General features: G+C 40.1%; 3 protein-coding genes across 3 annotated transcripts; 1 reads left to right on the forward strand and 2 right to left on the reverse strand.

Annotated features, from left to right (window-relative positions):
- Nucleotides 1–503: 503 nt before the first annotated feature.
- LOC139948104 (beta-1,3-galactosyltransferase 1-like) lies at nucleotides 504–2,880 on the reverse strand. Its single transcript, XM_071946134.1, has one exon. It carries the CDS (start codon nucleotides 2,754–2,756, stop codon nucleotides 1,476–1,478), a length of 1,281 nt encoding a protein of 426 aa, XP_071802235.1. The 5' UTR covers nucleotides 2,757–2,880; the 3' UTR covers nucleotides 504–1,475.
- A 2,544-nt stretch (nucleotides 2,881–5,424) lies between these two features.
- On the forward strand, nucleotides 5,425–18,215 carry LOC139948524 (clotting factor C-like). Its single transcript, XM_071946702.1, has 9 exons — nucleotides 5,425–6,677; nucleotides 11,998–12,207; nucleotides 12,788–13,033; nucleotides 14,018–14,194; nucleotides 14,589–14,774; nucleotides 15,220–15,359; nucleotides 15,485–15,590; nucleotides 16,353–16,553; nucleotides 17,145–18,215. The coding sequence occupies exons 1-9, from the start codon at nucleotides 6,593–6,595 to the stop codon at nucleotides 17,600–17,602; spliced, it is 1,809 nt and encodes a 602-aa protein (XP_071802803.1). The 5' UTR covers nucleotides 5,425–6,592; the 3' UTR covers nucleotides 17,603–18,215.
- Nucleotides 18,216–18,326: 111 nt separating this feature from the next.
- On the reverse strand, nucleotides 18,327–26,233 carry LOC139948526 (high affinity copper uptake protein 1-like). Its single transcript, XM_071946703.1, has 5 exons — nucleotides 25,645–26,233; nucleotides 25,296–25,344; nucleotides 23,726–23,807; nucleotides 20,823–20,988; nucleotides 18,327–20,512 (listed from the first exon to the last, which is right to left on the reverse strand). Exons 2-5 carry the CDS (start codon nucleotides 25,299–25,301, stop codon nucleotides 20,308–20,310), a joined length of 459 nt encoding a protein of 152 aa, XP_071802804.1. The 5' UTR covers nucleotides 25,302–25,344; nucleotides 25,645–26,233; the 3' UTR covers nucleotides 18,327–20,307.
- Between the last annotated feature and the right edge of the window lie 146 nt (nucleotides 26,234–26,379).

The raw sequence follows: 26,379 nt of genomic DNA on the forward strand, positions 1-26,379 counted from the left end.
GTTCCCAGTTCCTGGCCCTATACAAACAAACTGAAAAAGCAGGTCACATGGATAAGTGTTAGAGTGTGTTTTTAAGAGATAAATGCTTGTCATTCATAATGATGAATACTACACCATCGGCGATTTACAGGAAAAGGTAAAAATCCTAGCATGACCCGCCCCCCGCATCATGCGCTCCATGTGTGACCCCAACTATACGTTACACAACACTCGCAAACGTACACACAAAATCCGTGCATGTGACAGTGGATCATGGTTTATAAGTGCCGCAGCGCCCTCTATCGCTAGTTTGTACTAATTATTAAAAGTGGGGTACTAATATTATTCTTTTCTTGCCCGGATCATTTTGAGGAGTACCTCCTTGAATTCAGCCACAGAACGGCTAAATTTGTGATGCTCAGCGAAGTTTGTTCTCTTTTGTCATTATCACAGAAATATTATTGTTTTCTTCCTGCAAAATAATAACATCATCTACTCTTTTAAAAATCAATACAGTTATTTCATTTTATTTAAAATAATCTAGACATTAAACATCTGAACATAAAATTGCAGAAACACAAAATAATATGATTAAAAATGTATTATATCGTATAAATGTTGCAGAATTTTCCCTAAAAGCATAAAAAGTCTGATTCGTCTCGGGTCAACTTAACCCGGAATACTAATCAATTGCCAAAAGTGTCGCCGTCGATTTCACCAAACTCTTCCTAACTTACGACTAATCTAAGGACTTAGGACGAGTCCCAACCCTGCACTGTAGATGCAGACCTTAAGATTAGTCATAAGTAAGGAAGAGTTACTCGTCATAACTTGAGATAAGACGAGTCCTAATTATAGACTTTTGTTCAAATACAAACTTCATAACCAGAAGCTGAGGAGACTATGAGTGCCGACAGTTGAACAACCTCTACCTGGCAAGTAGACCAGCACGCACATGGAGTGTTACATAAGCAAACCAACCCTATGTTTATATTTGTATCTTTACAAATTCTGTGTAAGACCTTTTCAGACTCTTTCAATGGCGTTTTGATAGAAAGTGAACAGATCCTTGAACTCTGTAATATAGTTACGAGCAATCAGTTCTTGGCCACAATAGCATAACACTTTCAGCAAAAAACGTATTGCTTAGAACACACACATATTACTTAGCATAACTGGATACCAGCTTACTGCTTATTCTTCCTGAGCAAAAAAAAAAAGTCTGATTAAGCTCAGTTTTCTGCTCGATGCCTTTATGAAATAAAAAACAATTCAACATTAATTGTACTCATACTGTACAGGCAGCTGCATACTTTTAAAACTAATTTTTTACTGAAATATAATTATCCTCATTTCACCCATATTATCTTATACTTTGTCAACTTTCTCGAAGTCAATAATCCATCCAGTTTTTTGGATGGTATCTCAAATATAATTCAGTGGTTTGTCTATACCCTATCAGTTCTTTAATCAATATAAATAAAGTATTTAATCAGCTATTTTGGCCCAACAGTTTTTAAAGGAGGCGTTTTTTTTGCCGAATCTGTTGAAACCACTTTTTGTTTGTCTTTTTCAAGGAGAGCTCCAACTGTGTTGTTCCACATGAGTTTAAAGTCTTCGTTAACTTGATTCTCATTATGCCGTATACCAATACCAATGCCTGTCCTCAAGGCAACTTGCTTGTTAACAATGTACTGTTGATAGTATTTGCATAATTTGGGTTTAATTTTCGCCTTGGCCAGCACAATCCCAATGTACACGTCGTCCAGCTTGAAAAACGGAACATTCGCTGATGTTTTGTAGACACGAGTTGCTACGTCCGAAGAGAAGACGTAGCACCCACCGTTCAGCCACGGAGGGTAACTTGGACGGGAGTATTCCTGTTTTGTGACAAACCACTTGGAGCCTACGTCCCGGTGGGGTTTATAACCCGTCCTCAGATTCCCTTCGGCGAAGTTAGCTCTCGGCATTGTCTTGAGACGTTGGACGAGGTTCCGTACGTTAATCATCATGTCAGAGTCTACGCTTACGACGTAACTGACTTTCGGGCAGTGGGTCATGACCCACCTAAATCCCATCAGAGTCTTATAAGTCAAATTGAAATATCCTTCGTTGAAATCTTCCTGGATGAAATCGTGTGTCCGTTCATCCTCATTCTGGAGCATGCCCCTGACCGCAGGATCTGCTGACTGACCAACCAAAAACATGGTTAGAATACGCTGGCCCAGTACCTCGGTGACACCGCCCCATGTCTGACGAATCTGCTCCCTGTCAAATCTCTCCTCCGGCCTGCACTTGACGAGAAATACCAAGAAGAGGTTTCCATTTTTGTCGCTGCGGTTTGTACACGCCCCTTCATTAGTTATTGTAAAGTTAAACAGGTGAGGGTTTACAGCTGGTTTTGGATCCGGTTTAACAGCTACCTGTACCTTTATTGGTTTTGTGGCAGGTTCCTTCTTTGCTGTGACAGGCTCTACAGCTTTAGTCCGGTTGTTTGCTACCTTTCCGACGACGACAGTAACAGGGCGAAATGTAGTGCCGATAAAAGGCTTCGTGGTACCCGTTGCATGTGTACTCGTCACGGTCGCCGCACCACTAGACCAGGAAGTGTTTCCAATGAATGTCACTTTGATATTTCTCTTGAATGTAATAATATCTCCCAATGTCACTCTGTTTATCCTGGGCACATACCTCATTACACATATCAGATTCAACCAAAAAACACCGTAAATGATAAGAGCGAAGAATATTGTGCGTAACTTTGAAACTCTTGCCATTATTATTATTAACAGAGACTTCTGCTACTCATAACCGGCGACCTGTCTGCTGCCTGTACGTAGGCTACTTGGGCATGCCCAGCAAAGGTGTTTTTGTCTGTTTTGCTTTTCTTTTCTAATGCAACGATGGCGATAGGGCCTTGACAAGCCTGTTAACGGAATGGGTGCACAATCTCAAAAGGGTTGCGTACTCGTTTACTGACCCGTAATCTTTAAAACGGTCTCTGACTCTTTGTAATAAAAAATGTATACATGTACACGTAGTCCAAACAAGAGTTAAAAAGGGCTCTATTTAAAGGCACTGCATGGACACTATTGGTAATTACTCAAAATAAAAACTTGTTTGGTATCGAATAATGGAGAGCTCTTGATAGTATAAAACCTTGTGACAAACGGCTCCCTCTGAAGTAACGTAGTTTTCGAGAAAGAGGTAATTTTCCACTATCTCGAATTTGATTTGAGACCCCAGAAATTGATTCGAAATCAAGCATCAATCTTCCATTATTATCTCGCAACTTCGACGACCAATTGAGTTAAAATTTTCACAGGTTTGTTATTTTTGGCATAATGTTGAGATACACCAAGTGAGAAGACTGGTCTATAACAATTACCAATACTACCCAGTGTCTTGAAGTGGGTGAGCGGCTCTTTTGGGTAAAGGTTGGTAAAAGCATGGAGGAATAAATTATTCCTCCATGGTAAAAGCATGGTAAAAGTGACTTAATAACAATAGTCATTGTCCATTGTCATCGAGTCATTTAAACAAACAAAAAATACATTGAAGGGGGGGGGGACTGCAACTTCCTTGTAACAGGAAAACGGGTAAGCAATTAAAGGAACAAACAGCTGCAAAGTGGTCTAATAAAAATGAATATGAACAAAAATTAAACGAGCTCAGTTCATACTTAATTTTTTATATCATTACATGTAATCAATATCAAATACGCAAATGGACAACATTTAGGTATAGGTCAAGCATAAAATGTTTTTGTGCCCGAACCCAGGGAGAGAAAAATTCAATTCTATCACTCAATTTGATCATGGGATCACTAAATTTGATGAAACTTTCTCGGATTTGTTGGATGGTGCTAATTGAAAAAACTGAAGGATTGGAACAAATTTACTCTTACAAAATGAAGTGGTGTGATTCCCCCACCTTTAATTTAAAACACGCTCAAGGAGAACGTGATTGGTAGAGTTTGAAACTCTATGGTGGAAATACGATCTGGAAAGGTTTACGGTAACACCATGTAATGATAATCTCTATTGCGTTTGGGGGTGGCTCTGAAAAGAACCGTTGATTTCAACTCGACGTTTCGATCAGTATGCTCTGATTGTCTTCTGAGACGTAATTGGTTTTATGCGTGATATGCGTCAGCATGTCGACATGTGAAATATGTCATGCAAGAGCGAACAACAAAAAGGAACAATCAGACCAAGAAAAGAAGCAGTGATCTCCAGAGGTTATGTAGTCTTTGCTCAAGACGACAGGAAACATGACAAACAATTAGAGCGACCTCTATTGACAGCAGATTGCCAACATGCCCTTTTTAGACGATCTCGGGCATTCGATGACCTCATCGTGAAAGACCAAAACCACACGAGGCAAACGTATAAAATCCCCTGGAAGTTGGAGTTCCTGTTGTGCCAGGAGGGTAACACTCATACAGAATCTCGGATGCTTCCCGTAACAGAAAAAAAAGATGTATCCGGTAATTGCCTTTTGGACAATGACAACAGTCAACTCAAAAGCCAGATTCTGTTAATGGTGTAATAATTTTACTGGCGGGGTGCATATTTTGTGGTTGTGACTCTGGGTTCAAGTAACGGTCTTCCGATGTTACTCTTAGGTCATAGATGTATGTTGGATACCATGGGGTCATCAGCAACTGTGTCCACCATGTGACACATAATGGTACTTTGGAGACAGAACGATTACTTTAGGTTGTACCCATATACACCGATGTGTGTTAGCACTTTATGAATGGAAAACAATGACAGACATGTTGCTCGGGGGGGGGGGATTAGAACCCGAGAGTCTGAGTTTGGATTGAGGCTCCTGCTCTGCATTTGGTTACGTCACAGCGTACAGTTTTTTCGGTTTTACAGTGATTAATGATAAAGGGCCATGAACATGAAAAAAAGAAGGTTGTTGTTTAAACCAACCTTGGCGGGGACGTTCAACTGTCAATTTTCCTGATTAGTTCATGTACGGGACAAAAATTACCATGCAATTTCCGGTGATTTCTGGTGTCTGACATGTTCCCCACCGGCAAACGTCATGATCAATGTGTGGTGATAAATTTATTTATATATAAAGTACAGATGCGTGGATGAAGTTACCACATCGGCACGCATCAATGGACCCAATTTCTAAGCAGAAATGAGCAGGATACCAGTCACAGGTTATGTACACGTGGCATGGTAGCTTAGCTGGTAACCTTAATCTTGTTAGCAAACTTGTCTTGCGCTTAGCAATTTTTTTTTGCTTAAGGTAGCTCTATGACATTGGGCCCTGCATGGTTTTCGCTGTCACACTTTCCAACATTTTAACAGATGTTGTTTCCGATGGTACATCCAATGGAGCATCCAGCGTATAAAGGAAACCTGAGAGTCAGATACCAGTCACCAACCACCTTGGTACTTCAGAGCTCCCACCATTGAGGCCTATCGGGTTTGATTGATAAAATTATTCGTTATAGGATTAGGTGACAGTTGATGTTTTTGATTGGTACACAATCTCATCCGTTGCTGATGTCGGTGTGGTTTATTCATCAGCAACAATGCGCTGTGTATGGAATCTGAGGCTTTGCATGATGACGAGGTATCAATACATATTAATTTTGGTTTTCGGTAACACCATGTGTGTATCTACGTACCAGGTAGAGTTTGTTCTTTAGATTAGAGAACTGTTTTCTAAAATATTCTACAACCGCGGAGTAGATTTTCGGGAGTAATATACGCAGACTGACTTATTCAAACGGCATCTGACGCGTAGGATTTTTAACTTTATTTTCTACCATCGAAGTCGACTACAAATCCTTCAAAAGCATGCAGTTTCTCTATCTGTTTTTCTCATCTGATGACCAATGACAGCTCTGGTTTTCCAAGGATACGCCTTTCCCCGGATATTCTCACCTTCTCGACACTGTTTGACATCTTAAAGTGACGGTGTCCTTCACAACTCCCATTCAACCTCTTCATTCCTCGACCCCCACATATCCGTCTGCGTGGAAGTTGATTAAGCCTGTCCCACGCATAATGTGCAATGGCTGCAATTTAAAATTGTATAAGTAAGAAGCTACTGTAAGTTTCTTTGAATTTTCTTCAAAAAAAGAACCATCTCTGATTGTCAGCCGAGATAGAACAACAAGATCCGTACTTCAGTATTACCATGGAAGTAGAAATTGTATTAGCATGCTAAATAACAGTCGGGTACCGAAGTGGAATTTGGTTCAACGAAAGAGCTGCGCGACACATGCCCTGCAGCTCTCTGTTTGAAAGTGAAAAAAAAAAAACACGCGACAACTTACAAGGAATTCTGTGGTCCTTTCCGAGTTCCGAGTCTACATGTATGGTGTAACCTCCGTAAAACATATCTGGAATTGATCTTCCATATACTGTGGCGTGCCAAAGCTGCTGACGTTTGCTGTAAGTTATTCCAGGATTTGTTGGGAGAGCCGTTGTTTGAGTACTTTATCCCGAGGCCGCTTGGGGGAAAATAAGCAGCGAACGGCCCGGTGTTTTTAACCTCACCGGACCCCGCGGGCCAGCCGTGGTGATTGACACTCACTCAACTTCACCCGGGCAGCCTGCAGCGGACTTCCCCCTCCACGATGAGGATTTCTGCGTCTGCCTTCCTTTTGTTCACGGACTTTTTACTGTCATTCGTCTTCAGATTTGGACATGGATTTTTCAACCGTGAGTACAGAATGTTCTCCTTTCAAATGTGGTATAAAGTTAGCTTAGCTGCTGAGTAATTTGTCCAAAGCTTGATCAAATTCCCCTTTAATGTTCCCGGAAGACGGCGGGGGTTTTACTTTAGTGAACGGGTTCTCCCTCGTCATTATGAGTCTTGAAAATCCATGCTGTGACGATCACATACATGTATATTAGATTTTTAAACGTGTATGTGATCGTGTTACCCGACCAATATTGAGGTGTTCTTTCCTCCATGCCCGGACCTAGTCGGTGTAGCCTTGGATCTTTTGTAAAGGCGGCATAAGACATGCAGAATTTGTTTTCCGAATTGTCTCAGACAGAGAAGGTTTCGAGAACTTCAATAGTGTCTCAGTAAAATGCTGCCCTTTCAAATCAATGCTTATATTCGTTGTTTTGCTGGTGAGAAAAGAAAAAAACGCTGAATGCAAATTTTACTTGTTTAAAATTTTGACTACTCAGTTGTCTTTAATTTGACTTAAAGCTGTTATTATTATTATCATTAAAAAAGTATAATACTTGGGTTTAACCAAAAACAAATCATTAGACGCATTAGATTTTATTGGAATTTCACCTTATAAGTTCGACCTCTTGAATAACAAAATTACCCTTAGTTTGACCTGAGACAATTATTATCAGATTTCCTTGTTTTGTTTATACTGTGCTCAAGGAAGCTGTTACCGGGTTTTCCTTATCCGAAATTATATTAAGCATTGCCAAAGAAAACAATGCGTTTTGTTTGAGGGCGAAAGTCCAACACTGTAGTGCCAGAGACTACAATTGTGTCCATAATAATCCGTGGTTCGACAATTAATTAATCCGTAATCACGGATTGACAATCCGTTTTTATGATTTGACAGTCCGTTATTTTGGATTGATGGTCCGTTATTACGGTTGGACAAACCGTTATTACGAGTCCGTTTGTTATTATTGTCAAATCGGGAACATTTTATTGCCAAATCAGGCACTCGGTATAATAACGGTTTATAGTTTACGGATAGAATCGTCTTTGATGCCACTTACGGCTTTTCGTACTTATGAGAAATCCAAAACCTAGAAGCTTGAAACAAAATGTTGTTTTACGATGTTTGATACCCTGCGTTCCACGAAGGTCGTCAAAATAAAGAGCCGGCGTAAATCCTACAGCTGGCTGGGGTCACCGTGAGAGGTCAATCAAATACAGGTGGATTTTCAGTCACGAGTCGCTACCGGGACTCAACTTCTGCAGCTGGCTATATCGCTGAGAATTGCGAAGGTCTTCAAAACATGCTAAGCAGGGGTTAATACCAGATACGTGGGGACCCCGTAAACCTGCTTAAAGGATTCGGGTACTTTTTGAAAATGTCCACAGATTTACATTAAACTTACAGGGTTTGAAGATAATGACAGTGGAAAGCTTCCCTTCAAATATTACTAACTAAGGTTGTGTAGTTTTTGAGATATGAGTAAAACAAGTCACAAAATAATTTTGGTCTCATGAGACCAAAATTATTTTAGCATGTAAAATCCCCTTAACCAGTTATGATATTATACCAAAACCATAGCATAACTGGTTAAAGGAACACGTTGCCTTGGATCGGACGAGTTGGTCTATAAAAAGCGTTTGTAACCCTTTTTTATAAAATGCATATGGTTGGAAAGATGTTTTAAAAGTAAAATACAATGATCCACACAAGTTTGCCTCAAAATTGCGTGGTTTTCCTTTTACTGTGCGAACTAACACGGTCGGCCATTTATGGGAGTCAAAAGTTTGACTCCCATAAATGGCCGACCGTGTTAGTCGACGACGTAAAAGGAAAACCGTGCAATTTCGAGGCATGTTTGTGTGGATCATCGTATTCTACTTTTACAACGTCTTTCTACCCATATTATGCATTTTACAAAAAACGGTTACAAATGCTTTTCAAAGACCAACTCGACCCGATCCAAGGCAACGTGTTCCTTGAATACTTTTTTACATGCTAAAACTGAGACGAAAATTATTACTTTTACTCATTTCTCAAAAACCACAGCACCTCAGTAAGTAAAATTTCAAGGGAAGCTTTCTACTATCATAATCTTCAAACTGTGTAAATTTAATGTAAATCTGTGGATATTGTGTTTTTTGTTAGGAAAATTATTACTTAGTAAGCACTGTAGGCATGACTGTATAGGCCTACCTAGTTTGGCTGGAGACGTTCTTAAGGAGAATCAAAATGGCATAATAGCCCTTGGTGTCAATGTTAGAGACTCACAATGATACACCAAAATGACTTTGTAAACATTGGAAAATAAATAAACACGGACTTTCTACAGACTGTATACATCTGTCAAGACTGCACTTTCTTAGACCGTGAACCCCGTGGCCTGACTTGACTGACCTTATTATTTATCAATGGGGTTGATTTCTACATCACAACATGGAGGTAGAGCATAACTCCTCCAAGATTGCTCGATCAAAACGATGCTTAAATGGTTTAGGTGATTAGATCAACTTATTTCGATTGTATTGTCAACGCAGTTACTGAATGAATTCCCTGCATTGGCGCATTATATTTCTTGATTTATTGAAGTAATTTATTTATGTGGTGACAAACAAGTGTGCCTATATATTTATGGCATGGCTTATATCAACTGACAAACTTTTTTCACCGGGTTATATGTCTAGACGCTTTTCCCGTAGAGATTAGCTATTCTCACAAAACTCTGAAGGACCGCTGTTTTCAGCTTATTCCAGTTATATTGGGTAGGCATGCCGTCGATTTCAGCAAATTCTTCTTAACTTAGGATTAATCTTAGGAGTCAGGACGAGTTCAGTTCCGTATCTGAAGACGTTAGGACGAATTGAACCCAATTCGTAGCGTTTCGTGAAATCGGCTGCAGGGCGACCCTAATGACTACTCGACTATATAGTCGCACCTCAATAATAGTCGCTACTACGACACTTGTCCAAGGCCAGTCCCCAACGCGAGAGTCGTCACAGTTATAGTTATTCTGATTTAGTGATTGTCTGTAACTGTTAAAGGCAGTGGACGCTACTGGTATTTACTCAACAATAGTTATCAGCTTTAAACCTTACTTGGTAACGAGTAATGGGGAGAGGTTGATAGTATAACACATTATGAGAAACGGCTCCCCCTGAAGTGACATAGTTTTCGAGAAAGAAGTAATTTTCCATGAATTTGATTAAGAGACCTCAAGTTAAGAATTTGAGGTCTCGAAATCAAGCATCTGAAAGCACACAACTTCGTGTGACAAGGGTGTTGTTTTTTTTCTCTTTCATAGTTATCTCGCAACGGCGTCGACCAATCGAGCTAAAATTTTCACAGGTTTGTTATTTTATGCATATTTTGAGTCAGTGTCTTTAAGGTCTATGTGGGTCGGTTGAACATAGCTGATGCACAGTGTCTGCCAAGGGCCCTAAATGCGGATTGCGCAAACAAGGGAGGGGTAACTTCCCCTGACGGTTCGGTCTGGTTCCCTGTATCCTACCCCACCCCTACCCACAATGTATGACGACAAATCAGCTATAGTGCGTAGGAGAATTTTGCCGAGTTCCTTTTTTGAGCCCAAAGGGTTTACATGATGCACATTCATTAAATGCAAATCAAAACCGCCATTCGAAAGCATAAACATTCCTATGGTAAAAACGAAGGGAAATCTTTGCCTTATTTTTGTTACAGCAATCGAAATAATTATCAGTGATTTGTGGGGTCATCTCAAATGCTATTTCCTCAACTTAGCAACACTACGAATTGGCAATATTTCTCAGCAGTTTAAAGCAGATTGAAGAAAATGTTCGATAGTTGCCAAACATTTACTTTATTTTCAACATTTTCAAAATTTAATCAAAAACTGTTTTCAAAGGAAGCGAATCCCTTTCAATGACCCCGGTAACATCCGCCGGGTATATCCAACATGCTGAAGAAGTGAATAGCCGTGGTTTGATATAAACGGCTGTTGGATTCACTCATCTTAAGAGATTTGAACTGTTTCCTGTCTATGACCAAAATTAAGTAAAACGGAGCGGGGATTTTGTTTTAAGTTGAAGGACAAAGAGAGATAAAACAAATTGCAGTAAGATTGTCAGACTTATCTACCGGTTAAGTGGTCAAGCAAATGAAGGCGTATACTATATCCAAAGCTGCAGACCCTTGTTCGGGTCAAACTTAAACACAGTGGACACTATTGGTAACTGTCAAAAACCAGTCTTGTCACTTGGTGTAACTCAGCATTATGTATAAAAAAAAAACCTGTGAAAAAGGAGCTCGATTGGCCGTCGAAGTTGCGAGATAACTATGAAAGAAAAAAACACGAAGTTGTGTGCTTTCAGATGCTTGTTTTCGAGACCTCAAATTCTAAATCTGAGGTCTCGAAATCTAATTCGTGGGAAATTACTTCTTTCTCAAAAACTACGTTACTTCAGGGGGAGCTGTTTATCACAATGTTTTATACTATCAACCTCTCCCCATTACTAGTTACCAAGTAAGGTTTTACGCAAATAATTATTTTGAGTAATTACCAATAGTGTCCACTGCCTTTTAGTAGGTCATGGGGGACGCATTTTTTTTCTGGAATTGCCATCCTAAACAATGGTCATGATTTTTTATTTCAGGATTCCCTCTTTTGAATCAATTTGGAAGAACCAAAATTCCCTATTGAAAAGCACTACGACAGTGCTGGTAACCTTATTCTGGTTGGCCTAAGCATAATTTTGTCGTGCTTAGCTGCCTTTTGTGTTTAAGCAGCTCTTTGAAATTAGACCCCAGGTGTGGCCGAGCCCACTAATGACACGGTCTAATTAAGCTGGGCGGCATGCTTGTATCCCTCAGCGATAAATTAATCATGGAAACAGTTTGAAACATCTTTCTGTATTAAATATCATCGGGAAATCAATTTAGAAAGCCTTCTTGGTGGAGGCCTATGGGGGTGAAGCCACATTAAACATTCATAGGTAACTAGATTAGACTCAACTTAAAGGCACTGGACACTATTAGGAATTGCTCAAAATAATTGTTAGCTACAAACTTACTTTGCAACAAGCAGAATCTCCTGTCATACGTACTAGTCTTGGCCCAAGACGTCAGTGATCGATAGCTGAGTGTACTACGCTCAGTTGTAAATCGCATTAGCGCACTCTCTAGTGTGATTTAACCAACTTGACTGGCTAATTATGACTGTTGTCACACCGGCAAGGAATCACCGAATATTTGTATAAATATAATGCATTAACCATTCCACTTTCCCGCTTTTATATCTTATTGGATTTTTTTAATTATTATTTAGGTCTTATTGAATACCAATTTTCTTAATGTTTCCACAGCTTTCTGTCCAGACTACCGCGACTTTCCTAACGGTTTCATCAAGTACAAGGGTTTACCCCAAGGGACGTCTACGTTCTACAGCCAGGCCCAACTGGTAAACGGTGTACAGAAACTCTACAAATGCCACCGAGGGTTTATTCTTAAAGGTCCTGCTACCTCAAAGTGCTCCAGCGGAAAATGGTCCACGAAAAAACCGAAATGTATTCCATGTAAGTGTTAAGGGAACAGTCGGATACTTTATGAAATGTAATTTTAACAGGTCGGTTACCCAGTGTAGTCTCGGTGCAAGACTCTCTTGTTTTGATTTGCCAAGTTTCCCTTCTTACTACAAATATTCCGCGCGAGCGGGCGCTACCATCTACCAATCGAGCGCCCTCTTGCAAGGTAAAGGACAGGCTTTATGTCATATCTACGTCGAATTTAACTACGAATGTCCAGAATTATGAAAGCCATTTGGAAATGATGCGAGTTCAAAGTGTGATTGGACGTGGGCTCAAACGGCATTCACGGGCCTCGAAGTGTGATGTCAGATGTTCAGGCTAGAAGTGGGGGTGGGGTGGGGGGGGGGCACATACTTGATAATTAGGGATCGAACGTCCCCATGCCACTTGGCTCCCCTTGTTACATCACTAGTCTACATGTGCGAGGGGCGTAATATGTTACACGTCCTTTTCCTTAGACCCGACCATAGCAAAAAGAACCGCAGTGATGTCTCGCAGTAAGCAACTATTTTAAAATTTTCTTTTGGACAATCATGGTTTTAATTTAACACACTATTTTAATCTTCAGCACCGTGCCCAAGACTCCAGCCCACGGTGAATAACTACGACAGCGTGTTATACTCGAGGGATCCAAAGGGTGACGGGAACTATCATCACGGCACCGTGGCACAAGTCTACTGCATCACCGGCACAACCCTAGTTAAAGAGGGGCAGGGTTCGACGACGTGCACGGCCGGGTCGTGGCTACCGTCTATACCGCTCTGTCTCACCAGGGAGACGCTAACCGCTGATGCTGACCCTATGAATTCAGAAAGTAAATAATATTTTTGATTTCCTTGGTCAGCTTTTATAGTAAGGTTTGCGTTGACACCATGTAAAAATCTCTCGTGTGATAAGTGCTGGATCTGAGAAGAGCGGTGTGCTCTGACCGTCTTAAAGACAATGGACACTATTTCGCACTTGGTGTATCTCACCATATGCATAAAATAACAAACCTGTGAAAATTTGAGCTCGATTGGTCGTCGGAGATGCGAGATAACTATAAAAGAAAAAAACACCCTTGTCACACGAAGTTGTGTGCTTTCAGATGCTTGATTTCGAGACATAAAACTCTGAACTTGAGGTCTCGAAATCAAATTCGTGGAAAATTACTTCTTTCTCGAAAACTACTTCACTTCAGAGGGAGCCGTTTCTCAAAATGTTTTATACTATCAACCTCTCCCCATTAATCGGTACCAAGTGAGGTTTTATGCTGATCATTATTTTGAGTAATTACCAACAGTGTCCACTGCCTTTAAGCAAAACACTGACCGAGAAACGTCTAGCAGTCCATAACCAGAGATGTTTTCACATGGTGTCTGTCCTACCTAGATATGTGTGTGAACTACCGTAGCTCTGGGATGTACAACATTTTTGTCGCAATCTTACTGAAACATTGCTGTTTGGTTTCTGTCTTCCCCAGATATGTGTGAGCTACCGTAGCTCTTGTCTGGGATGTACAACATTTTTGTCGCAATCTTACTGAAACATTGCTGTTTGGTTTCTGTCTTCCCCAGATATGTGTGAGCTACCGTAGCTCTTGTCTGGGGTGTACAACATTTTTGGCGCAATCTTACTGAAACGTTGTTTGGTTTCTGTCTTACCGCAAATCTTGTCTAGAATGCACAACATTTTTGGCGCAATCTTACTTGAAACATTGTTGTTTGGTTTATGTCTTACCGTAAATCTTGTCTAAGATGCACAACATTTTTGGCGCAATCTTACTGAAACATTGCTGTTTGGTTTCTGTCCTCCCCAGATATATGTGAGCTACCGAATCTGTTGTCTGGGATGTATCTGAACGACGCGGTGGACCCAGTGTCTGACGGAGCCCAGGTTGAGTACGAATGCTTCTCGTTTGCTGAGCGAGCCACCGATATCCCCGTACAGTGCTATCAGGGGGAGTGGTATCCTGACTCGCCAAAATGTGTGGAGAGTAAGAATTGATCGGTGGATTTATTTTTCTGACTTATTGATTGGGCAATAACTGCGAGCTTCTCTCCGAATCGGAGTACAATACACATTTTTGTGTGACGGGCATGTGGCTTATTTTGTGTGACGGGCATGTGGCTTATTTTACTTGTTTGTAAAATGTTCTTTTGTTTGAAACCACCCGAGTAATGTAACTATTGCACACATCGATGTAAGGGGTATAAAACCAAAAAAGTAGTGTTCGTTGACCACGATGCAAATTTGACATACACCTCTTTCTCGAAAAATCCATTGCTCTTTAGCAATTATTTTGAGTAATTACCATTAGTGTCCAGTGCCTTTAAATTATTTTGTTGTTATCAACACAGCTATTTATTTTTACGATTTTACCCAACCAGAGAGTTGTGAGATTCCCTCGACCCCTCATTACGTTGTGATATCCACCGAGCTGGACGGGAACAAGTTGGCACACGGGCACCATCTACAGTTCGAGTGCGAGAAGGGGTACCGTCTGGCAGAGGGTGACTGGGAGATACGATGTGTCTTCGGTGAATGGTTCGGAAACATCCCCAGATGTGAACTAGGTAAAGAAGACATCAAAATCAACCACAAGGGCCCAGTTTCATGGCTCTGCTTAATAAACTGTAAAAAAAAAAAAAAAAAATCGGTGCTTACTGAAGCAGGGAAATCCGCGCTTATACGTCAAGGGATTTTTTTGCACAAGGAGTTTCAAAATGACGCAGTATGTGGGAAAAACCTGTCTGAGTGTCTCTTTGTTCAACATCTCTTTAAAGCAAGAGTGTATGTGAGAGACGCAGAAAATCTGGTTTCACGCTCGAAGATTCTGAAAGGATGAGCTAGGTCAGACACACATTGGCACCTTTACCATGAAAATATGTGAAAGGATGAGCTAGGTCAGACACACATTGGCACCTTTACCATGACAATATGTGTAGATAAAGCCAGTGGAATAGCTACAGAACTATGGTGGGAAAGAGGTTGTAATGTACTTTTTTTATTTGGCCACAGATTCCACTCACGACTTCTCGTCGTGCGGCGTTGCAGGCGACACCTCCCCGATCAGAGGACGTGTAATCGGGGGCATTGACTCACGGGAGGCGGCGTGGCCCTGGCAGGCCGGAATCTACTGGCAACGAGATGACGGGTCGGTATGTATACATTTGTTGCCTTGTATAGACATGGAAATACTAAAATTAAGTCAACGGCCATAGCCCTCGCTGCAGAGTATCAAATCTCAGGCCTAACTTCTTTGCCAATTTCTCCTCATTTTCAGTGGTTTTTCTTTTGCGGCGGGACGTTGGTGAATCAGAGTTGGGTTTTATCCGCCGCTCATTGCTTCGGTTATGACGAAGACATCTCTAGACTGGAGGTTCGACTTGGTAAGATGAAGTTGGGTATAGATTCGGCCAATGAGGACGCTAGGAGTGAGGTGGGAAAGTATCATCACATACATTATAAGACACCTAGGATTATGTCTATGGTGTCATCTCTATAAATTATATTGTCTGGCGCCGCCACTGCATGTTTTTTGCCTCATGATACCATGATTGTCTCACAAATCCACTTTAATGTCATTATTTTCGAACATTATTTTGACTCAATGTTAATGCCCTTTCTATTCTTCGGCTTATGTATCGGCCTGAACAGGGAACCGGGAACTGACATTTTTGTAGGGCAGGTTTTCACGCATTGTGGAGATTGGTAATTGAAACAGCAGTATTACTGACAAGTTGATCGTAATGGGTATGGACAGTGAACAATATATTGGTCAATAGTGTATGTCTGTGCGGTGTCTAGTTTCGAAAAGTAACAGCATTCTGTTAGTATCAACACCATGTCTAATATACTGAGTCTGGTTGATGCAATGTACATGTACAGTGTACGTCTTCCCTCATGCGAATAAAGACAGGGGACCAGTCTAAGGTACCATCTGGCCCATGCAAATGGGTAGACTGGGACCCCGTCTGTATCCGCATCGAAGTGTGACGTCAGATGTTCAGGCCAGCCAATGGGTTGACAACTTACTGCGCATGTGTCTGTATTACATTCCGTTTGAGTGAACAGCATATGATAACCATCTAATTTGCTTTTTTATAAAACTTACTGTTGTATAAACTACAAGTTCTTCCTAATTGTGCCAGGAATCACCAATCGAAAAACCGACCACGGTACCTACAGAGAGCAGAAGTTTAACATCGATGGACTCTATATTCCAAAACAACACGATTTCATCTATTTCGACTACGACATTGCCCTACTCCACCTCTCTGAACCCGCCGTGTTCAACACGTTCGTTAGGACCGTGTGCTTGCCAGACGTACCGGCACCAGACGATGACGTCGGTAAGTATAAATTATGACCCAAGCATTCTTATTGGTTACTCTACAACACGTGATTTTAGGTTTGATGAATCCGGAGAGCCGGTGGTGAATTTAAGGGCTTTGAGTCTGCTGAGTGCCATTTAACCACAATGTAGACTTGTGGACAAGTCGTTAAATCGGCCCCTAGCGCTGAGATAGTGCTCTCGCGAGATCACTGCTCTCGCGCGTACTCTCAGCGCGTGGGGCCGATTTAACGACTTGTCCACAAGTCTAACACAATGTTGCAAACACTTAAAACATTTAGCCTAAGGGACATGTCACACTAGTAGGCAGTTACATCAACCAGTTCCAGACAATCTCCATGAAATGAAATTCATTCACATTTTAATATTCTTGGTGATCGTAAGACATTGATTGAAAAATTTACCCATGTGCTACCGAAGTGGTCATGTATGCACTGCATTTGGTTGCCTCCAAGTTGCCTCGTGTGACATGGCCTTGTATTTATTTAGGAAAGTTTTACTGTCTGCAAATTAAAATGATGTGTGAGCTATTTAAAAACAATTTAGCGGTGATTATAATTTCTAGTAACTGGTTGTTTACAATTCTCAGATCGGCTGATTGAAGTTGATGAGTTTGCCATGGTCCTTGGATGGGGACACAGCTCCCCCGTCCCGGCCAACAGCAGCAGGGGAAACAACTTCGAAGACGCCTTGCAGCAGCTCGAAATGCCCCTCCGTACTGACTCCACCTGCACCAACAGCCTGATCAGCATAGGCGAGGAGCCGGACCAGTACACCGAGCACATGTTCTGCGCTGGATACAATCGAAAACAACGGGATGCATGTTTCGGGGACTCTGGTGGGCCACTCATGAGGCGCGTCGTGCCACCCTTGCCCGGAGAGACTGACTGGCGATGGGTGCAGATCGGCATCGTGAGCTCGGGCAAGGGTTGCGCTGTGAAGGGACAATTTGCGTTTTTCACTCATGTGCCCAAGTTGATGGGGTGGTTGGACTCGGTCATGAAGGGGAATCATACGCCATCTGCACATGACATGTATCTAGTATGAGCATGTATGTGGTTTACCAGACAATACTTACACAGAGTATGACGCAAATCATGCTGCAGACATACCATGCCCGCTAGCATTTTGTTCTGCAGTTTAGAAATGCCATCTTCAAATATTTTTCTGAATTATATTTTGAGGATTCTCTTTTTGGAATTGATTACGAACGAACCGGTTTTCATTTAAAATCTCCACGACAGTGGGTGTTTCGGAGTGCAGAAATGAACCTGCGACCTCCGGATTAACGTGCGACGCTCTATACCAACTGAGCTTTCTCTATGTTGGCAGTCCGCATTTTTCTGCACATTTTTTCTGCAATCCTTAAAACATTTCCATATATCTTTTTTAAAGGTCTCCCGTTTTTTAATCGATTTAGAAGAAAAAAATGTTCCCCCCATTGACAAGCACTACGACCGTGGCAATTTCGTGGTGCAGATAACATTTGCTGGCGGTGTCTCTACTCCGTCAATCTTTTGTGCGTGGTGCTATAATATTCAGATACCAACAACATGTAAATGAGTATAAACATTTTACGTTCACTCTCGGTTTCGATGTATTATTTAAATCAATTGACATTAAGCATAATATGCTGATACACAAAAAAATGCATTTGATGAGAAATAAAACAATTTATAATATATCTTATTCAATTGTTGTCAATATTTTAATAGAATTATTATAAGTGTAATGAAACATTTATTATTATCTTTCAAATTGAGAGAAATTTTATAATAACTGTCTGAGATTAATATTTCAAACTCATCGATGTTATTGTAACATATCCGTCTCTTATTGCATAACTTAATATAATGTATTATAAACATAAGAAAAATACAAGTGGTTTGATTGGAATATTAATAAACTTAGAATACTATATTATGACATTCTTAGTTTTAAATAGTTATTTGTGATTACTCTGTAGTCCCCTTAAACACAAATTATTGCAAATTTATAATTCAGGCTTAATACTTCAGGGGGGGGGGGCAATGAAGGCGATTGTCTCCATGCTCCCAGGTCAATGCCTTCGTGTTCTTGCAATGCTCCAACCTTGGTAACATTATTATTCCTCTTCTCGAAGTCTGTTGTCATCCTCAAACATTATTACATAGTTAAAAACAAGTTCTCACTGTTCCCTCGAACCCATGGTTGTTTCGTACTATGCGCTGGAAATCGACCAACGGTGGGAACGATCAAGGGAATGTACACCGGTGAACATCACTCAGCCATGGTACATGCGTATTTGTTGCACGGCACGTGATTGGTTCCCGACCAATCAAACTTCACATTGTACAAAGGTATAACAATAAATATCGACAATCCCCTTTACTAATGAGAAAATGCCTTGGTGCCCTTGCCATTTCAACAATAAAGCACACCGGTCTGAATATTGATTCGTAGTCACGTTAACGAGTAGTATTAATTGATAACTTGCCCAACATTACCACCCTTACACCGATATGCATAAGCACTGTATAAAACTCAGTACTCCCCGAGTTCTGAGAAAACATCCACACTTGGCAAATCACTCGGGTGGGATTCGAACCAACGACCTTTTAACTGCTAGAGTAAGAGTGATTTGCCTGTGAATTATTGTTCCCCCTCCAAAGAAACTCTGGAAAGTTTAGCTCACAGTGCTTACTGCACGTCAGTGTATGGGTAAAAGAAAGTAGATTATTTATTTCCGATTCAAAAATAACGTATAGTATTAATTTACCTTTCATCAGACTAAGCCCCTTCCCCTCCCACCTCACCATGACAATTTCACTCAGAACTCTACTTATTCATTATTGTCTTTTTCGGATACACAGCTTGAAAATGTAATAAATTTGTGCTGTATATTTACCCAACACTTACGGCTCTCACCCTTCTGCTGTCGACATGTAAAACATTTAATTAAAATGTTTTCGAAAATTTGATTTTTCTGTCCCCCCTTGAGTGTTTGTGTACAATATTTCGAGTTTACATCCAGACCCAAAATACTACAAATAAACGAAAGAAGTGATCAGAGTACAGCCAAGTGTGGGAAATAAAAACAAAGTATGGCTAAAAAAAAAAATGTAACTACAGATTTTTTTCTAGAGAGAATAATCCTGGTTATTGAAATACAAAATTGACAGGAGGGCACTCAATTCATGACGCCACAACGTTGCAAAATGTTAAACGGCGCCCATAATATTATTCACTTAAAAAAAAAGTAGACATTTTGTTTTGGAACCGTTCGGTGGTCTTAATCCTAAGTAAAATAAATATAAAATGTACACGGTAGATGACCAGAATAAAACCAACAGCTGAACATATACGGTGGTGGCGTTTGTACCACCGAACATTCAGAGCGAATTTGTCAACAGAACAATCCCTCCGAATGATATAGACAAGACTTGAAAGTCAAACCTCAACAATAATATACAAGTAAAAGTCGATGATGTCCTTCTCAGCGTAGTAGCCTGAACATCTGACGTCACACTTCGAGGCTCGTGAATAACACCAGGGACCTCAAGCGTCAACCCCTGCAATCCATAATAACCTTTCACCTAGATTCATATACAGGCGACCGAAAGTGCTGCTGCCAAACGTCACCTCGAGCCAATCAAAACACAGATAGAATGCTTACGTCACTGTACGTTTATCCAATTAAATCATTGCATCCAATGCAATCACTGGTAGTGAAAAGCAAGTTCTGTTTATGTGGATAACGACAGGGCACCAGTCTACTCTTTGGCTGTTTCCTGAGTATCGACGGCTATATGTCTCTTCCAAGCAGATGCAAAGTAGCCCAGCCCTACGCCAATCAGAACGCTGATAACCAACCACATGTTATACGTCATAACAATTAACATAAGGATGTAGCCAATCCCAGTGAGTAAAACTTGTAGGAGGGTTTGGATCACGTGGGGCAAACTCAGGATCGCGATTCTGCATTTTGGTGAAAAATAAATAGAAAACACACCAAAAATAACGAGCAATGCAAAACTGTGAGAAAAATTATATGTTCATATAACTAAAAAAGTAGTGTTTAGGTGTATCAGTTACATTTAGATATACATTCAATGTATTATACAGGATTGGAACAGCTGAAAATAGTCAGCGCTTATTTTTGTGTGTGTGATCTGAAAAGAGCCGATGTTGTCTCGATGTTTCAAACAGTATACTCGGCTCGTCTTCAGGAGAATAACGGACCGTGGTGATGGAGCTTAAATGGGGCTGTTTAGTTTACTATACTTACTCCCCCTCTGCATGCTTTTCCAGAATTTGTGATTTTTCATTCTCCTTGGCGATTTCCCGATGTCTGACGTTGACGGCGGCATTCCGGAGATGAAGAGCCCGGAAGGTTTTGAGGACCTCGAAGACAAACCCAATAATAAGAACGATGGCACAGCTACCAATAAGACCTTAGATGGGTGAACATAATACACAAATAATAATAGTATAACAAGTTCTTATATACAGCACATTTCACAACAACCATCTCAATGCGCTTTAAATTAGTGCCCTGGTCATATGGGCCAATCATATTCCTTTAAAGCTTTCTCAACTCCCTAGGGGTATAAAACCTGAGCAACCGTATATAGCGCTCCTGCAGCCGATTTCACGAAACATTACGCAACTGCATAAGTCCACTTGCGCAACGTTTATGGCGCAAGTTGCTCCATAAACGTTGCGCAAGTGGACCTATATACGCAGTTGCGTAAAGTTTCGTGAAATCGGCTGCAGATTCTTTAAAGCCAGTGGACACTATTGGTAATTGTCAAAGACTAGCCTTCACAGGTGGTGTATCTCAACATATGCATAAAGTATCATACCTGTGAAATTTTTAGCTCGATTGGTCGTCGAAGTTGCGAGATAATAATGAAAGAAAAAACACCCTTGTCACACGAAGTTCTGTGCGTTTAGATGGTTGATTTCGAGACCTCAAGTTCTAAACTTGAGGTCTCGAAATCAAATTCGTGGAAAATTACTTCTTTCTCGAAAACTATGGCACTTCAGAGGGAGCCGTTTCTCACAATGTTTTATACCATCAACCTCTCCCCATTATACTCGTCACCAAGAAAGGTTTTATGCTAATAATTATTTTGAGTAATTACCAATAGTGTCCACTGCCTTTAAGACAAAAAATATCAACCTCTCCTGGGTGAAGAGAAGCAATTCTAGTCAAGTATCTTGCTCGATCACGATCGCGATTCAAACCCACACTCCGATGACTATAACCTCCACAACTTGACTTGAACTCGATGCTCTTTACTCGGCCATGACACCCAATTTATGCCCAGTCAGGAAGAGTTTTTATGCCGACTTTAAAATACAGCAATGGTTTCTGTAATAATGATGTATCAAATTCCCTTTAAAAAATGAGGACAGCACATCTGTTTAAACGGTGACTTCAGGCAGTACATACAGCGAAACCATTGTTGATAATAACCATTGCTTAATTAATACTTTGATGAGAATACCACCCGCAGCAAAATGTGTAATTGCAAACACATTAATCAAAATAATTAATTTAAAAATTGTTGGGCTTGAATAGGTTTGTACATCAAAGGTAATTACCTTCCATTACAGGATGCTGCATCTATTATCCTGATAATTTAAATGTTTGTCCCAAATTTCAAAGGGAAACGTAGCCGGATTTTGTTACTGCTGCTCTCTCAATGGACAAGAGTGAAAAACACCACTCTTTACATTTCGAGTTGTCCCTCAAATGGATCTTTAAAAAGAGTGGTTGTTATTTCAATCTTTAAGAGGGGTTTCACTCCAGGACAGAGTGAAAAATCACTCATAAAGATGCAAACTTTAATATAAAGGAGTGGAAGACCACTCGAAAAAGAGTTGTCCCTCCCATATGGCTCTTCAAAGACTCCCTTTTCACTCGTTTGCATTAAGAGAGTGGGGTGTTTGGATGATAGAAGCCTCTACATGTATATAATTATTATGTTTATTTTTGAATGTGATTCCCTAGAAATATGGGGTCCCCTCTTTAAACCAAAATGTATTGTTGAAACCCTTATATGTGCTTACAGTGATTCACCATTGGAAGTTCTGGAAACAATTTCCGTTTAACAACCCCACTTCTGTTTTAGACACCACATTAATACCTCTATCCAATTACCCTTTTTCAGACGTGACCCGGGAAATTTTAAAAGTGTACTTTTTCTTCATGAAAAAATTATAATAAATGTTAACGATCATCAGTCTTAAAAATTACATATTCAAATTTATGTATTGTCAGTTATAAACGAATAACGCACCATTGCACAACGTTGTTAATTTCGTTGCATGCCACCCGTACATAAGTCTTTGAATTATGTACAAAACATGAAATGAATATAATCCGTCTATGTTGTTTCATTGTAATTGTAGAATTTCGTTTATGCATGATAATATTAATAACGGCATATATGATATTGTCTGAGCACTGTAATGGGTAAAGTTTCAATATTAAAGGAACACGTTGCCTTGGATCGGTCGAGTTGGTCTTTGAAAGCGTTTGTAACCGTTTGTTATAAAATGCATATGGTTAGAAAGATGTTTAAAAAGTAGAATTAATGATCCACACACATTTGCCTCAAAATTACGTGGTTTTCCTTTTACTTTGCGAACTAACACGGTCGGCCATTTATGGGAGTCAAAAATTTGACTCCCATAAATGGCCGACCGTGTTTGTCGACGAGGTAAAAGGAAAACCACGCAGTGTCGAGTGATACTTGTGAGGATCATTATATTCTACTTTTAAAATATCTTTCTAATCATTATGCATTCTGTAACATACGGTTACAAACGCTTTTCAAAGACTAACTCGACCGATCCAAGGCAACATGTTCCTTTAAAGAGCCTTGATAATAGACTCTAAAGGCACAAGACACATTTGGTAATTGTCAAAGACAAGTATTCTCACTTATGTTTATATTGAGTCAACATTTTTCACATGTTTGTTATTTTACGCATTATGTTGAGATACACCATGCGGGAAGACTGGTCTTTGACAATATTACCAAACGTGTTCGGTGTCTTTTGTGCATTTATAGTATTCAATTTGTGATTTGTTAACTGTTATTTTGACTGTACCTTGTGAATGATTGACAGATAATTAAAAAATATCTACAACTAAACAAAAAAGGATAAAAAACCTACCTGCTGTTGTGGTTACGTGCCACCCCTCGAAAAGAATCGTCACCTCCGAACCGAAGTAAAAAAAGGAACCATGATTAGAGCCCTAGAAGAAAAACAAACCATTATTATTATTTATTTTATAATTTCCCCATTATTTGATAATTTTTTTTTGATTTTGTTTCAAATGGAATTGACCGCAGCTGATCAATTAAATAATAAGTAAGTATCCTGTGTACTGTAGGGGATGTATTTTTTTCTGGTTTAGAACACACAATATGGTCGCTATCGTAAGGTAAGTAGGCCTACTATACAAAGGCAATCACTAACAAAAACCTAGGCTAGCTAGATATAATTATAATAATAATAACAATAAATGAATATTTATAGCACCCCAAACTGCCATAATGGACTCAAAGCGCTAAATAGCAAGAAAAAAGCACCCCGAACAAAGATACTGACAAAATAGGGACACCGCCAATATAGGGCTAGATAGCTTAGTTGGTAGAGCGCCGGTACGTTAATCCGGAGGTCGTTGGTTCGAATCCCACTCTAGTCAATTCTTTGTTCAACCCCAAAAATCAGAAAAATGCAATTTACCAAATTGCAACATAACAATACAAAGGGGTTTCCGAAGAAAGAAAACAAAAAGGCAATTCCAAAAATATTTTTTAAAGATAAAGAAATAACCCCGAAATCATTGTGAAATAAAAATAAACCACAGAAAGTTATATAAGTTATAATACATGGAATGCTAGATTGGATTAAGATAAAAAATCAACACAAAGGACGATTAAATATTATATAGCGCATTTCTCAATAACCAAACTCAATTCATTTTACACTACGTAGTGCCCTGTCATTGGGCCAATAACATCCATGTAATTTTCTCAGCCTCCCTGCATGGGGAGTATATAAACAACCATGTGAAACCAGACACAATCATGGAGCAACCCTCGCAGGATACCCACTTGCTCAACGACAAAATGTCAGGACCGTGTCACGACCGGGACCCGAACCCATACTGTGTGAATCAAGAACTGGAATTTGGTGCTTTTAATCCACTTGGCCATGGCACCGAAGACACCCATACGGTTGTCCCTTCATTGAAACAAAATTCTTTGAGACAATACCAAATCCGTTAAAGGCAGTGGACACTATTGGTAATTACTCAAAATAATTATTAGCATAAAACCTTACTTGGTAACGAGTAATGGGGAGAGGTTGATAGTATAAAACATTGTGACAAACAGCTCCCTCTGAAGTGACGTAGTTTTCGAGAAAGAGGTAATTTTCCACGAATTTGATTTCGAGACCTCAAGTTTAGAACTTGAGGTCACGAAATCAAGCATCTGAATGCACACAACTTCATGTGACAAGGGTGTTTTATTCTTTCATTAATATCTCGTAACACCGACGACCAATCGAGCTCAAAATTTCACAGGTTTCTGATATGTTGAGATACACCAAGTAAGGAGACTGGTCTTTGACCAATAGTGTCCACTGTCTTTAAGCGGAAGTTTGTGAAAAAGTTGTTTTGACCACTACAACAGTTACAGTATAAACATTAAATTCAAGGACACAATGTACTTACATTCATGGTGGTGTATTTGTTTACGTCTTACAACCACAACGTATCTCCCCTGTGTAATATAAAAACATATTGTTTACAGGAATACTCAATAGTGTTAAACCACGGTTAAATAATACACACCTTGGTTTTCGAAAAGAACATGTTCGTCTTTATTAAGCAGATAACAAAAAAAACATGACAAGTTATAAATAAAACCATGTAGCATATTGCTCCATGATAAAACGACGGAGGTTTCACGTTTCACCAAAAACTTACCCTAAATTGGATTGTGTTGTCATGGGATTGTCTTGTCCAAAGTTGTGACTATTAGCTCTATAACGAAACCACGGAGGTTTCGTCAAAAACTTACCCTGTTTGTCTGTGTTGTCGTCCTAGCCAAAGTGTTATACCCCCAACACACCTCAGAGTTCCCGGCGGTTCACAGTGTTCTAACGTATTCTGCTCCTTGTGAATTACAGTTGTACTTTAAGAATGTTTCAAATAACTCGAGTCAGGAAATCACCACATCCCAGAATGTATATATTTAAAACTGATGATTCATCTTAGTCATTTTAAAATACACACTTAAGCCACCAGCACCGTCAAATAGCAAAACAACCCGTAACAAAATGTCATTTCACTCTGTTCAAACTTCACTGATGCAAGTACTGTGAACACAAGATACCCGTATTGCTCGACACTCTGTGCATGGGCGTCTGTCCTGGCTATGATGTCATACACCTACCATATTGGTTGGTCTCTCTTTTATCTCCACTGAATAATTACATAAACACAAACTAAAGCCATCTATATGATATCAAAAATGACATATGGTTTCTTTGAGTTGTACACTCGAGAATAATTCCACTAGCTCAATGTCTAACTGTTTGCACTCAACGGAGTTTGCCATTCAGTGCCAAAAAAAGTTCAGTGTAGTTTTTCTCCACCACCCCAACGTGGCAGGGCTTATTTTATTTCTACTCTCATGGGTGCGTTCGTTTAGCTTCCCTGGGTCGACCCCGGTATATGGCGGTTTTTTTTCCAGGACGAACGTGGGTATTTATCCGCACACGTCCGTCCTGTAAAAAAAAGGCCACACACCGGG

This window comes from Asterias amurensis, chromosome 15 (assembly GCF_032118995.1).
Source record: "Asterias amurensis chromosome 15, ASM3211899v1".
Taxonomy (NCBI): domain Eukaryota; kingdom Metazoa; phylum Echinodermata; class Asteroidea; order Forcipulatida; family Asteriidae; genus Asterias; species Asterias amurensis.

Coding starts and splice junctions, on each gene's coding strand:
- LOC139948104 (XM_071946134.1), bottom strand. CDS start 2,756: ATGGCAAGAGTTTCAAAGTTACGCACAATATTCTTCGCTCTTATCATT.
- LOC139948524 (XM_071946702.1), top strand. CDS start 6,593: ATGAGGATTTCTGCGTCTGCCTTCCTTTTGTTCACGGACTTTTTACTG. Junction 14,195..14,588: donor CTCGCCAAAATGTGTGGAGA/GTAAGAATTGAT, acceptor TTACCCAACCAG/AGAGTTGTGAGATTCCCTCG. Junction 15,360..15,484: donor GGCAACGAGATGACGGGTCG/GTATGTATACAT, acceptor CCTCATTTTCAG/TGGTTTTTCTTTTGCGGCGG.
- LOC139948526 (XM_071946703.1), bottom strand. Junction 20,989..23,725: donor GCACGTAACCACAACAGCAG/GTAGGTTTTTTA, acceptor CACCCATCTAAG/GTCTTATTGGTAGCTGTGCC. Junction 20,513..20,822: donor GAAAAGCATGCAGAGGGGGA/GTAAGTATAGTA, acceptor ACCAAAATGCAG/AATCGCGATCCTGAGTTTGC.